The sequence below is a fragment of the Poecile atricapillus genome, chromosome Z (genome assembly GCF_030490865.1).
Source record: "Poecile atricapillus isolate bPoeAtr1 chromosome Z, bPoeAtr1.hap1, whole genome shotgun sequence".
Classification (NCBI taxonomy): domain Eukaryota; kingdom Metazoa; phylum Chordata; class Aves; order Passeriformes; family Paridae; genus Poecile; species Poecile atricapillus.
This window is the reverse complement of record NC_081289.1, coordinates 118,135,322-118,148,333: the sequence shown is the minus strand read 5'-3', so window position 1 is coordinate 118,148,333 and position 13,012 is coordinate 118,135,322. Positions and strand designations below refer to the sequence as shown.

The 13,012-nt window shown below is 41.7% G+C and overlaps 1 protein-coding gene across 2 annotated transcripts in view; it reads left to right on the top strand.

The window, feature by feature from the left end:
* The window catches only part of RCL1 (RNA terminal phosphate cyclase like 1), a 34,201-nt gene extending 23,548 nt beyond the window's left edge, over nt 1–10,653 (top strand). For both annotated transcript variants that reach the window (XM_058826979.1, XM_058826980.1), the window contains 2 exons: nt 2,510–2,613; nt 10,341–10,653. In XM_058826979.1, the coding sequence (XP_058682962.1) occupies nt 2,510–2,613; nt 10,341–10,491 (255 nt within the window). In that variant the 3' untranslated portion in view covers nt 10,492–10,653. The remainder of the gene's footprint in view (nt 1–2,509; nt 2,614–10,340) is intronic.
* Nucleotides 10,654–13,012: the final 2,359 nt, after the last annotated feature.

Sequence of the window (13,012 nt, the reverse complement as noted above, 5' to 3'; positions counted from 1 at the left end):
TGCCCAGAGAGGTTGTGGAGTCTCTCTCACTGGAGATATTCAGGAACTGTCTGGATGCAATCCTGTGCCATGTACTTAATTAAGAGATGGCAACAAGTACTATGCTTGCTGTAGTGTATTTAAATCAATTCATATATGCACACACGTAGACAAAAAGATGTATATAAGCTTAGTAAAATATGTCAGATGTCTTTGTACCTGTCAACACGGGAAGGGTTAAGCTTTGAGGGTTGAGTGTATCAGCCCAGGCCCTGTCAACAGCTTTTGGTGATTGTTCTCCAAGTACTGCAGACTTGAGGGTTGTTGAGCTTCAAGAGGTGTACCACTTAGAGGGAGGTGCTGCTGCAGCTTGCTGAGGCCTTGAAGAACTCAAAGACCCTCATCTAGTACTGCTGCCTATAGTGTTGTGAGATGCTTGGCTTTAGCCTTCTGTCATTCTCTGTTCTGGCCACAGTCTGGGTCAGTTTTTACTGGAATTTTCATCAAAAAGTGCAGTAACAATAATATTGTTCCACCTGGGCTATGATTTAGACAAAAATAATGTTCCAAGGCTGTCCATTAGAAAACAGCAGTTTGTTAGGCAGTTCCTAGGAACAGACTCTTTCTGGTAATTTAAAAAGGAGCTTAACTGCCCAGGAACCATTAATCAAGGTCAGTGTCTAATAAGAATTCCTGAGGAGATTGTAGAGTGGCCCAAGGAGACGGGGAATGGGGGTGGGGAGTGTACCGCCACAAATGGGCGTAACAGATTGCTACTGCACAGCAGTACTGGGGGTGACTGACTCACTGCAGCAAGAGAGCTTATGTAAGCAGTTAGGACATGATGGATGCATTGTGTTTTGATATATTTCTTAGGACATGGTTATCTCCATGCTGATTGAAGCTTTTGTATGAATTTGGTTATAAAAGTAGATACTTTATAATATTTTCAGCTGTAGAGAAACAAAACAAGCCCAGAGAATGTGAAGCTTTCATCCAAGTAATAAGAAGTATTTTGAATTACTAACTAAACTACAACTACAGAAAGTCCACTGTCAGGAATACTCCTTACCAAACCCTTATCTGCTTCTTGTATGTATTTCTCTTTGGCAAATAAAACTGCTGAGCCCTGTGGCTCTAGACTGCACCTGCAAATTCTGCAAGTACCCTGTTCACTCAAGATAAAGCACAATTTTTATCAATCCTGTAGGTTTGAGTATGTGAACTTCATTTTGGTATGGCAAGTTCACACAGTTAAAAGGGCAAGTACTGCTGTAAGAGCATGTTTTAGGAATTGGGTCATGGTATTGAATGTAATAGAGCTACTTATTTTGCTGTGCTGTAGTTCATTGCATGAAATGCAGGTTTTTTTGAGAAGAATGGAGCTGAGGCTTGTCACTCAGAAGCAAGGCCATCCTGAAAATTAAATCTTCAGAATCCTCCCTTGGAAAGGCTCTTCCTTTCTGCCTCTCACTGACTAAATGTGTTGAGGTCATCATACTGGCTGATTCTCTTAATCTATGTAGTCTGAAATTTATTTTTTCTTTTGCCTTCTTGGATAGTGTTATATCTTGAAATTATGATAGATTACCTTCTTTGTCAACAAAGGTAGCTGTCAGTTTACCTCATTAGAGGATTTGGCTTTAAAAATAAGAGTTTTTAGTTTCAGTCTCCTAAGAGCCTATTCAAAGGATGTAGCATTAGGCCTGATGCAGCAGAACACTGTTCGTAGATTTCATATGGCTGTGAACCAGTATGAATATAAGAACAGTCCAAAATAATGACAGATTTTTTTCTATTTTCAGTGGTTTTGCATAGCAGTAGTTGGTAAATTATCTCTACAGCAGCCTTGACTGAAAATATCCCTTTAAATTTATATATCAGCTTTGTAAGCAATTCTTATTTCTAATTCTAGCCTTCCAGTTCTAATTAATGTATGCATCATAGTAAACACCTTCCACATACAGAACAATTTATGGTTCTACTTAATTTTATGTATGGCTCTTTCACTTAGCAATTAAAAAAAAAGTTCCAGTTTAATTATGGAGGGGAAATGTTTTACAAGTCTAAGCCCCCAAAAGTTGGCAGCAAGGGGTTTTGTGGATAAGTGCTAAATACCTTTTAACTTTCTGGTTTGTATCTGCTAAAGCTGAACTGTTTGTTCAAATGTAACTATTGTTATCATAAAGGGCTGGAATTCATGGATTTTCAGACGCATGTGAACTAGAACTAATACTTCTTTTTGATTTACTGCAAAGAAATTCTTCAGTGTTTACGTTCTGGGATGTTAGAATAGGAGGGATGTTTAATGTCACCTTATGGGTTTTGATTTAGTTCTGGTCTTGTCCCAGCCTGCCATGTGAATTTAATTTGTTGTTGTTAAAAAAATCTAGATTTTTATCTTCTTGTCCCTTAAAAATTGGGAGTGGTATTTCAGCCTTTTAAGTGTATCTTTTGCCTTTGTTACTCTCCTCCCATCCCAATTTCTGGTTTGTACAGAGATTAATTATTAAAACATTTTGGTTTGCAGGGAGGCTGTGTAGATTCAACAAATCAGAGCCTTGCTCTGCTCCTTATGACACTTGGACAGCGGGATGTTTCCAAAGTCCTGTTGGGACCTCTGTCGCCATACACGTAAGTTGTTTTGTTCAGTTCAATTACACAGCTTTGTTTTAATTCACTAGTCTTATTGCACAGCTATTTTTACATATGGAAGACTTTGCCTGTGGTAACAAATAGAATAACTAGTACCCGACTTCAAATGAGACAAGTGGTATAAGTTGCCTAGAGTTTGTTTCTACACGTTAGATGAGTTCCTTACTGTTCTCTATTATTCCTGTTTCTGAGAATTGCAGAGACAGGATTTATTGATGGTTCTTTACCTGGAATGTATGTGTACATCAGTTGGCTTTTTGTTGCCTAGGGTACACTACTATGTTTTCCCTAGTGATCTCTCTGTAGCTGTATCATTAAATGTCATATTTCATATGGCTAGCCAAACTCTAAGGCTGCTATTTTTGCTATGAAACAGCTTAAGACTTCAATTCATGGAGCTATATGCTATTTCAAGGTTTTATTGGACAGCAGAATCCTATCTGGTCCTTCAGTCTCAGTTTTTACTAAAGCTTTGTCTGTAGCTGATAGTTGTTCAGAGGATAGGAAAAAAAATAATTTCTTATATTGCTAGTTGTAACACAGGTTACAGAATCACAGAATCATCAAGGTTGGAAAATACGTCTAAGATCATCAAGTCGAACTTTTGACTGAACACTTTTTCTTAAATAGACTGTAGTGCTAGGTCTGGTTGTTTCTTCAACACTTCCACAGATTGTGACTCCTTCAGCACCATGGATGACTCATTTCAATTCTAAACAACCCTTGCAGTGAAAAAACTTTTCGTGATATCCAACCATAACCTTCGCTGGTGCAGCTTGTGGCCATTTCCTCTAATCCTGTCACTTGTTGCCTGGGAGAAGAGACCAAACCCTCACCTAGCTACACCCTCCTTTCAGGAAGTTGTGTCTCCCCAGTTGTGTCTCAGTTACAGAGTACCAGTGTCTCCCCTGAGCCTCCTTTTCTCCAGGCTAAATACCCCCAGCTCCCTCAGCTGCTCCTCATAGGACTGGTGTTTCAGACCCTTCACCAGCTCCATTACCCTTCTCTGGTCTTCCTCCAGCACCTTCGTGTCTTTGTTATAGTGAAGGGCCCAAAACTGAACACACAATTCAAGGTGTAGCCTCCCCAGTGCTGAGTACAGGGGACAATCCCTGCTCTGGCTCCTGCTGGCCACACTATTGCTGGCACAGGCCAGGATGCCACTGGCCTCCTTGGCCACCTGGGCACTGCTGGCTCATGTTCAGCTGCTGTCACCAGCACCCCCAGGTCCTTTTCCTCTGGGCAGCTTTCCAGCCACTCTGCCCCAGCCTGTGGCACTGCCTGGGGCTCTTGTGACCCAAGGGCAGGACCCAGCTCTGGGCCTTGTTGAACCTCACAGCACGGCCTTGGCCCATGATCCAGCCTGTCCAGATCCCTCTGCAGAGCCTGCCTGCCCTCCAGCAGATCAGCACTCCCACACAGCTTGGTGTCATCTGCAAACTGGCTGAGGCTTCACTCAATCTCCCCATCCAGAACTGGTCCCAGTACTGAGCCCTGGGGAGCACCACTGGTGACCGGTCACCAGCTGCATTTGACTCCATCTACCACCAGTCACTGGGTCCAGCCATACAGATGTTTTTTTAGGATAGAGGATACCCATCCAAGCCATGGGCTATTACTGTAGTTCCCTGGGTCTTCTTTCTGACCCTGCAGGTGTGAGCATCACACTGAACAACTTCCAGTCCTCTGGGACCTGCTCAGTTAGCCAGGACTGATGCTACGTGATGGAGAGCAGCTTGCTGAGCGCTTCTGCCAGCTTCCTCAGTACCCTTGAATGAATTCCATCCAATCCCATAGACATCTGAGTGTCTAAATGGCTCAGTACTTTGTGTATTGCAGAAGATCTATTCTGCTCCCTGACCCCAGCTCAGAGGGCTGGTGGCCCTGAGGATAAGAGTCTTACCATTAAAGTACCTCAGTCTTTTCCTCATCCTTGGTGATGATATTCCTCTCTTCATCCAGTAAAGCATGGAGATTTTTCTTGGCCTTCCTTAAGCTTTTAATGTATATATAAAAACACTTTTTATTATCTTTCACAGCAGTGGCCAAATTGAATTCTAGGAGAAACTTGTTAGGGAAACAGCATCCATTATCAAAACTTTAATTTTTCAGACTTGCAAGGGATTTACTAAATCACAGGTTTTTTCTAGAGACTGAGCAGTTATTCTTTAGTCAAATGAAGGGAGGTCTGTTTATCTGACAATGGCATCAAATAGTAAGAGCATGAACTGTCCTTTTTCGGTTATCATGGTACCGGTGCTGTATACGTGAAAGGTACAGTACTGTGATAACTGAAGAATGGTGGTGCCATCACATGAGAGCTAAAAATTACCTAACTGCTCCTCTCAACTCCTGATACCTTGGAAACAACATTCATCAGATTTTGAGGGAAGACAGGGAAGTGTCCCATTGCACAAAAAGGAAGTAATCCCCTGTAAAGTAAGTATTCATGTGAAGGTTTCAGAAGAGTAGCTATTAGTGTTTGAAGTGCACAGTTAAGTATATGAGACAGTCCAATCAGTTGTCATTGTGAGTATTTTTTAATTTTTTACCCTTATTTTGTTCTACAAAAATCAAGAAAATGCACTAGTTTATTTTGTAAGCAGGCTGAGTTCAAGTTGGTGGGTTGTCACTTCTTCCAAGCTAGGTGTATTCAGCAGGGATAAAGGTCAGGAGTACACATACAGAAGCAGTACATCATAAAATCTATGATTCTGTGAGAATCTGTGATTCATCAGTCCTGTGAGGATCTGTTCAGATAGAATGCAGCTTTTTATACAGCACCCCCATGCCCTCAACTAAGACTGCTTATAAGGGACTGGTAAATTTGGCTCCAAAGCAACTCATTGGATACACAAGCTTATGAAGTAAATTGCCGTATTGTCATGTTCCATGTCCTTGTTCCTTCTTTTCTCTCAGCTGAGACATTTAACACTTTCACCCTACAGAATCTGAAGTTATTTAAAAGCTATGTTATGCTAGATTGTCTTCTCTGTCCAGCATAAAACAGCATGAATGTGACAGTTCAGCTGGCTGCTGAGAGCATCACATGGGGACAAAATGCTTTGGAACATGTCCATTAGAATGAGGAACTTTCTTATTTTCACGGGAGATATCCGCTGCCTCAACTAACAATGGGGAGTGGAAGGGCAGGAAACACCATGAGCAGCACCAAGGCAACACCAAGACAGCAGGGCTGTGTTGAGTGGTAATGGGGCTACCAGTCTGCATGACCATCAGCTGTCTGCATTACCCATTTCTTAGCATCCATATTTCACAGAAGCAAGTGCCTTTTTGTCAAGCTGAGCTTAAAATCAAGTGCAGGGTGCTGGCCATGCCACTAACTCACAGAGGTCAGTCTGGCAGGACAGACCTGTCTGCAGGCAGGTGGATCAGCATGAACCAGTGTTATTTGAAGGACAGCAACAGGAAAGCCTGAGTGCCCCAATCCATGGCTTTGTAACAGTTTAGGGGCCTCAGGAGGTGGGGTTAGGATGCCTCTGCCTCTGTCAGCCAAGCTGACACTTTCAGTTGCTCCTCTGATGATGATGCCCACCCCCAGCTCCTCAGTCTGTCTCCTTCTGGGAAGGTGTAGTAGTTTAGATTCACCAATTTGAGATTTCCCAGTCAATGCATCAAATAACGTGGTGGGTTTTAGCACTAGCTAAAAATCACCAGAGTACTTACTCATTCCTTGCTGTGAGATGTGGATTAGGAGAAGGGCAAAACAGGCTTAAAACTTAAAAGGAATAAAGAAACTTTATTAATAGGACTACAAGAATAAGAAACCAGAATAAAACTTCCAGAAACATTTTCTCCCCCACACCCAACCTTTTTCCTTTCTCAACTGACACTGTAGAGACAAAACCTGGGATGTTAAAGCAGAACCAGCTTATATGGTCTTTTAAATAGTCTTTTTCATCAGTCTCTGTAGGGAGAGGAGTTTCCTCTTGTCATTCCATGGAGAGTTTTCCATAAGAAAACCGTTTTCTAATGGCTTTTCATTTCTATGATTGGCAGCCACCTGGGAAAAAACTCTGCCATCATGCCTTCCTCCCATTTTCAGAACACTTAGAGGCGTGTTCTTGGGCCGTGAACTCAAGGGGTATTATTTTGAGTTATTCAAAGGCAAAGGTTCTCTTCATCTCTCTCTGTGATCATCTCTGGGAACAGAGGTTTTTCTTCTTCTCTCTCTTGGGGCAAAGGTTCCTCATCAGTTCTCACTTCTTTTTCTCTCTGTTCAAGCATCTCATGGGATCACAGTTACTGCACTATTTGCTTAGCTTCATCAATGGATACCTCTGCTCAGATCTACAATTTGAATTCTTCATCCCCCCAATACTCTTTTATTAATTAAAGGAGTTTTTCAGAACATTATTGTCTATCTCCATGGCCCTAGCAAAAGAATATTAAAGCTTATTAAAGCATCTCCTCATTCTCCTTCCATCTGAGGCTTGATTCTTTCTCTTACTGACTTGATGTTTCGTGTTGTCTTTTACGTGTCAATCACTCCCACTTTCCTCTGTCTGGAGAGGAGATTAAAGTCTCTAGGTCTCATCTGTGTAGTGAAAGGGTTGAATCTGGCCCAAGCCTCGGCCAGGTATTCATGGTGTCGGATTTCAAACTGCTTTGATGCCTCTTTAGCCCAGAGCGAATGGTCCTTGGCCTGGAGCTCTCTGTGCCGGCCATGGGGGGAAATATCGGCGAGATGTCAGCAGCTGTGGCCTGGCCCAGCCTAGGACTGGGGGCCCCCTGGGAAGGGCTTCAGCCACCCCATTGGAATGGGACCTGGAGGGTTTCCCAGGAGCGGCTGCAGCAGAGCCTGGCCCAGCCTGGGGCCAGGGGGAAGCCCCGCAGCCTCCATCCCCTGCCCAGGAGCTGCTGCCCAGCCTGCACCGGGCCACAGAGGCCATGGGGGAGCAGGGCCAGCCACACTAGAGTGCCAATACCTTTGAAGGCCAGAAAGAAAGAGATAAGCAGTTCCCAGGCTTTTTAAAAGGTGGTATTCACAAAGGTGATCTCACTTTTCAGTGGTTAAAAATGCTGTCAATTCTGAGAACTGCCCAGCTATTGGCCTGATCTCAAGCAGAGAAGAAGCTCCCAGCAGCCTCTCTCAGATAAATCACTTCTGTTGGTGTTTTCCACTTTGTTTTTCTAAATGCCAAACTACCACAGAAGGTCTCTGGCAGGACTCGGGAGAGCAGTCCTGGGGCTGCCAGTACTACCAGGCAAAGCCCTGTGCAGGCCCCAGGGCAGCTGAACCAAGAACGCGCTGCTGGTGCACAGGTCTTCTCTCACACTGGTCTGTTAGTTGTTTGCTTTGCCCAATATGTGAAGTTCTTGTGTACTTTTTGGTAATTCTTAGCAGGCTTTGGGGAAAAGACAGCACTTAGATAAACAGGCCTTTTACTCTTGTTGTTGGCTGTAAGGCCTCCAGTGTGGCTCACGTAGTTGTCCCTGCACCTAAGGAGTAGTTCTGTTCAGTTGCTGCCTTGTTCTTGCCTGAACACAGAGTGTAAATTTTCAGCAAAATAAACCTTCTCTGTACCTTTCACCCCCTCCCTCAGTCCTCCAGCCTGTGCCTGTGTGGTTGGTGCAGCCTGCACTCTTACTGGAGGTGCCCACCCGTGACCCAGACCAACCTCAGAGCTATTACAAGCTTGCTTTCTCTCACATACCCCTACCTTCCCACCTCTTTCTCTTCTATTTTTCAGGGCTCACACCATTTGTGCTTCCACTGCTACAAGACAAAGCTGGCCTTTTGCTGCTTCTACATTCTCCCTTGATGTCCCCAGGCGGCCTGCCCCTTGTTTGCACTCCAGCGAGCCTTTCTCATGTACATGAGGGCTGATATTTTTCTCATTCTGCCTTTATTTAAAAGGGAGAAGAGGCAGAGATGCAGGGTAGCCCACCTATGTGCAAAGAGAGGTATGGATTCAACTGATCCCACCAACATGTTGCAGAGTTTCCTGATCACCTTTTAGGATTTTTCCCTGAGTCTCTGGCCTCCACATGGCCTCTGGCATTTTTACAGTTTATTCTGTGCCTTCCTTGCAGTTCAGCATGCTACTCCTGCAGTTTTGGGCTTGGCTGCTTTCTTGTCACACTGCCAGAGCCTGTGAGAGGACTCAGCTAAGGAGAAGGTTGATACAGAGCTTGTTGGCTGTCAGCTTTACTGGACCATTTGTGCCAGCATATGCCCATTTGCCTACTATAGCTGCAATCAGAAACCTTGCAGCTATAGTAGAAGAGGGGAGGCATGGAATAAAAGGTGCTTCTCAGTTCTTTCTTTCAACTGTTAGTCCATCTGAGAGATGAGAGAGCTGGTGTCTGCGCTGAGGCAAGTTATCAGTCCACGAGGGTGCAGGAGAAAGTATACATAGCATTGGGAGCAATGTTCCCACATTCACCCTGCAGAGGTATTTAGCAGATTGCCTCAGAGATAAGATCATCCCAAGCACACACCAGTATGGGTAAAGTAGCCTCTCTTTTTCCAGTTCCTGCCATTTTCCTCCTCTCCTGTGCATATATCTGAGTGCAGGAGTAGCAGCGTGCCCATCTGAAGTGTATAAAGCAATTTTGCTCCTGCAATTTTCCTTGTACTCCTTCACAATTTCTGTAAATAGGAGCTGCCAAGAGGCTTTCAGAGGCCTCATGATGTCACAGTGGGGACAGTCTTAGGCTTCTTCCCATTTTGTGGGTACTTACTCTTGATTTGTTGTAATGATGTATGTGTGATTAGCTTGCAATTATGCTTTCAGCATGTAGAGCAGACAAGCCAATGTGTGAACAGGATGTCCACATTCCCTTTCTTTAAACTGTGAAAAGCATATACCAATTGCTGGAAGAAATTCAGTCTTAGCTCAAGACTGCAGAGTTGCTTGTGGCCATGACTGGAAGAATCCAAACTTCCGCCAGGAGCAATTACAAATTTTTTTTGGCAGTCTTTTGGTGCAATTGCATGTTCCCTCTTTTGGAGAAGCCAATAAAAGTGTTTTCTTGGATGTTTTTGGGTTTTTGTTATTTGTTTATAGTTCTATGTGTTACCCTTCAGTCTGTGTTTGTTTAGGATCAGTGTTATTTAGTTTCTTCTTGCCTTTCTGTCTAAAATGATGAAAGGAATTAATTTTTTTTTTTCTGAAAATGGGAAAACAGGAAGAATTCTGAGTCTGGATGTAATTCTGATGAATTCTAATGAATAATGAAACGTTTAACTGGGAAGTGGAGAAGTCATTAATCAGTCAGAAATCAAACACATACTTTGGGATCTCTCTTAAAGTCTGTATCCATTTTTTTTGCTATCCCTGTTTATATTTTATTTCTGCTTTAAACATTGGGCAAGGGAAAGGACAGTCACAGGCTAGTATGTGGTTCATATAGCCCTGGTGAAGAGTCAGCATCAGGAGTAAATTACTTGCCTGGCAACATTTCTCTCCTTTCTTCTTCCCTCACAATTTTGTCTTGCTGTATTACCATACCATTCCTCTTTCTGCTTATACAGAGCGTGCAGAGGTTTCAGTAGGGGTCACTAGCTAATTCTACAACAAAAGTGAGAACAGTGTTTGGCACTTGTAGCCCTGTTTCTCTGTACTAAACAATATTTTCATATTTCAGTCACCATGCTCATTGCTGGAATCTGTGTTAGCACATAATGCTATTGGTCTTTCTGTTTTGTTTCTTAAACTGTTTTATTTTCTCTCATTCAGAATTGAGTTTCTGCGACACCTCAGAAGCTTCTTCCAGATCATGTTTAAGATTGAAACCAAGACCACTGAGGAAGAACACACAGGCGGGGAGAAAGTCTTAATGACATGTGTTGGCATTGGATTTTGCAACCTCAGTAAAACTATAAGATAAAAAACATCTACAGACTTTGTGAAAGACAGAAAATGCTGCAAAGATCTAATAAAACCTACCTGTCTGTGTACTTACTCTGGCACAGGGAAACCTGTGATGATTCCAGGTGGGGGTATCCAAGCTCACTGCATGTAAACAATAAAGCTGACATTCGACTACTTAGATTTGTGCTATTTATAAATGCAATGCCAGTATTCTGTGCTTAGAGTGGCTCTCTGGAGTCTCAGCTGACTTGGGACTCTTTGCACTGTATTCCACTGAATAGGACACAAGTGCCTCATGTCACTGTGGTCTCAAGCCTTAATGAGGTGAGTGCTCTGGTTTTATGTATTTACTGATTTCACTCAGTTTTTTCTGAAAGGTTTAGATAGAGAGGGAAAACAAAATTGACCAATACAAGCTTTGCATTGCAAAACAAATTATCACAATGGAAATATTAGATTCTTTAGATAATTGCAGAGATGATACTGGCATGAAAATTAAAGTAAATTCTTTGTTTATACATTGCATGTGTGTAGAATTTGTCAGATGCTCCTTTCCTGTTTACATTTACTAAATTCACAGAATCACAAAATAGTCTGAGTTGGAAAGGACCCAGAAGGATCACTGAGTTCAGCTCTTAAGTCAATGGCCTATACAGGGATGAAACCCATGACCTTGGCATTATTAGCACCATGCTTTGACCAGCTGAGCTCATCTCTGGGTTGCAGTGTCACGGCAAGAATAAAGTATCTGTCTTTTATTTTTCGTAATGTTAGAATACTGCAGAAGAGATGACAGCCTACACTGAATAGTTTTAGCCTCTTTTTCAAAGATGGACATGGGAGGAGAGACTTCCACTTTTGACTTATCACATATATTCATTTTAGATTTGTTTGGCAAGCTATACACATTTTTCACAATTAGTTGTGAGTTGTAGCAAAAATAGCTGTACCCTTTGAGAAAGAAAAATGTATTCAGTTCCGCCATCATACTTTATGCATCTGCTCCCTTTTTAAAGTGCCAGTAATACTTTATGGACTGAGTGCTTGGATTGACAGATGCAAAAAAGTTTCTACCAGGTTGAAAATACTTACCCACCAAAGGCTCCTGGAAGATTCCAGGCAAACCTGTTGAAGTTAATGCTGAACTCCTGACACAAGGGAAGAAATTTATATTTGACTTCAGACTATACTTCGTGGGTCTGGAGAAAAATAAGACTATGTCAAAAGCTGGTATATATAGAGAGCAGATACTACTGACTGTGTTAAAATGGTTTTACAAACTTTATCTGATGCCACTGTAAAGTGGGTATTACGTCTGTAGTATGAAGAATATATACTGGACCCAAAAAGGACTTTGACAAAAGTTCGGTATTTACTTAGTGTTTTGTTAACTTTTGCAGCCATATGAGTAATTTTTTTACTGTACTTCATTCTTGTTGCAATGTGTCACATGTGATATGAAAAAAATAAAGTAATTTCTTTCCTAAATAAGGTTTTATTTCCCTTTAAACCAAAACCAACAACAACTGGGGAAAAAAAATAGCCTGGAAGTCATAACATAAATGGTTATCTTGAACTAATACATCAAAAAAACAGTTTTGGGAGTCACCAGAGAGGGAGGAAGGGAAAGGGTGAAGCCATCCTTATAATTTACTAGCTTTCGAAAATTTGACTTGCAGCTAAGGAAATCCTAAATAAAACAATAGGATGTGAAATAAAATAATGACTATATTTTTTACATTTCAAGTTAGAAAAAGACATGTAGGCCTGAAAGAATTTACCTTGCCCCCCTCTGTCACTATGTAATGAAAAAACTAGAAACTTTATGAATTAAAATTACCCAAAATACAAGGTGCAACTGATCCAAAAGGTGAAATGTATCAACTAAAATTAAAAGCCACTGGAATAAAAATATAAGGCTTACATTAATTAAAGATTCAAGTTTGTGCCACAGCTCCGATTTCCAAAATTTGCTTAAATAAAAATGTTTAAGTATTGTCACAACTTCAAAAATTAAAAGCTTTATTATTTTTAAGCTTAACTATAAAGCTGTGAGTTTTTCCAAATGTTCCAGTTGCACCAGGCATAGAGACATAAGTTGCCCAAGCAGCAGATTCTTCAGCAATAATTATGTCACACAATTACCTGTACTTAACCTCAGTGTTAAAATTGGACTGGTAGGCCTTAGCCCTGCTGCAAACTGCCTAGCTCTACACCACAACACTTGCTGCAACTCTGAATTTGCTTGTTGCTTTACAGAGAAAAGGAAAGGTATATGAAACTAATACATTTTTCCAGAAGAGTCACTCTTTGGAGAAATATTAACAATTCCAGAGGAGGTTTTAGGTAAGAACTTTGTTGAAATTATTTGGCCTTCATATTCTGGGAAAAGTACTTATTAGAAGGAAATCCTGCAGATAAAAGCTATGTGTTTAATGGCAAAACAGCAATTGACATCTGTTCTGGTGGTCTGATCACACAAGCAGTAATATAGTTAATTTTTGAGCTGAACAGAGGAAATTAATTTTTGGTGAAAA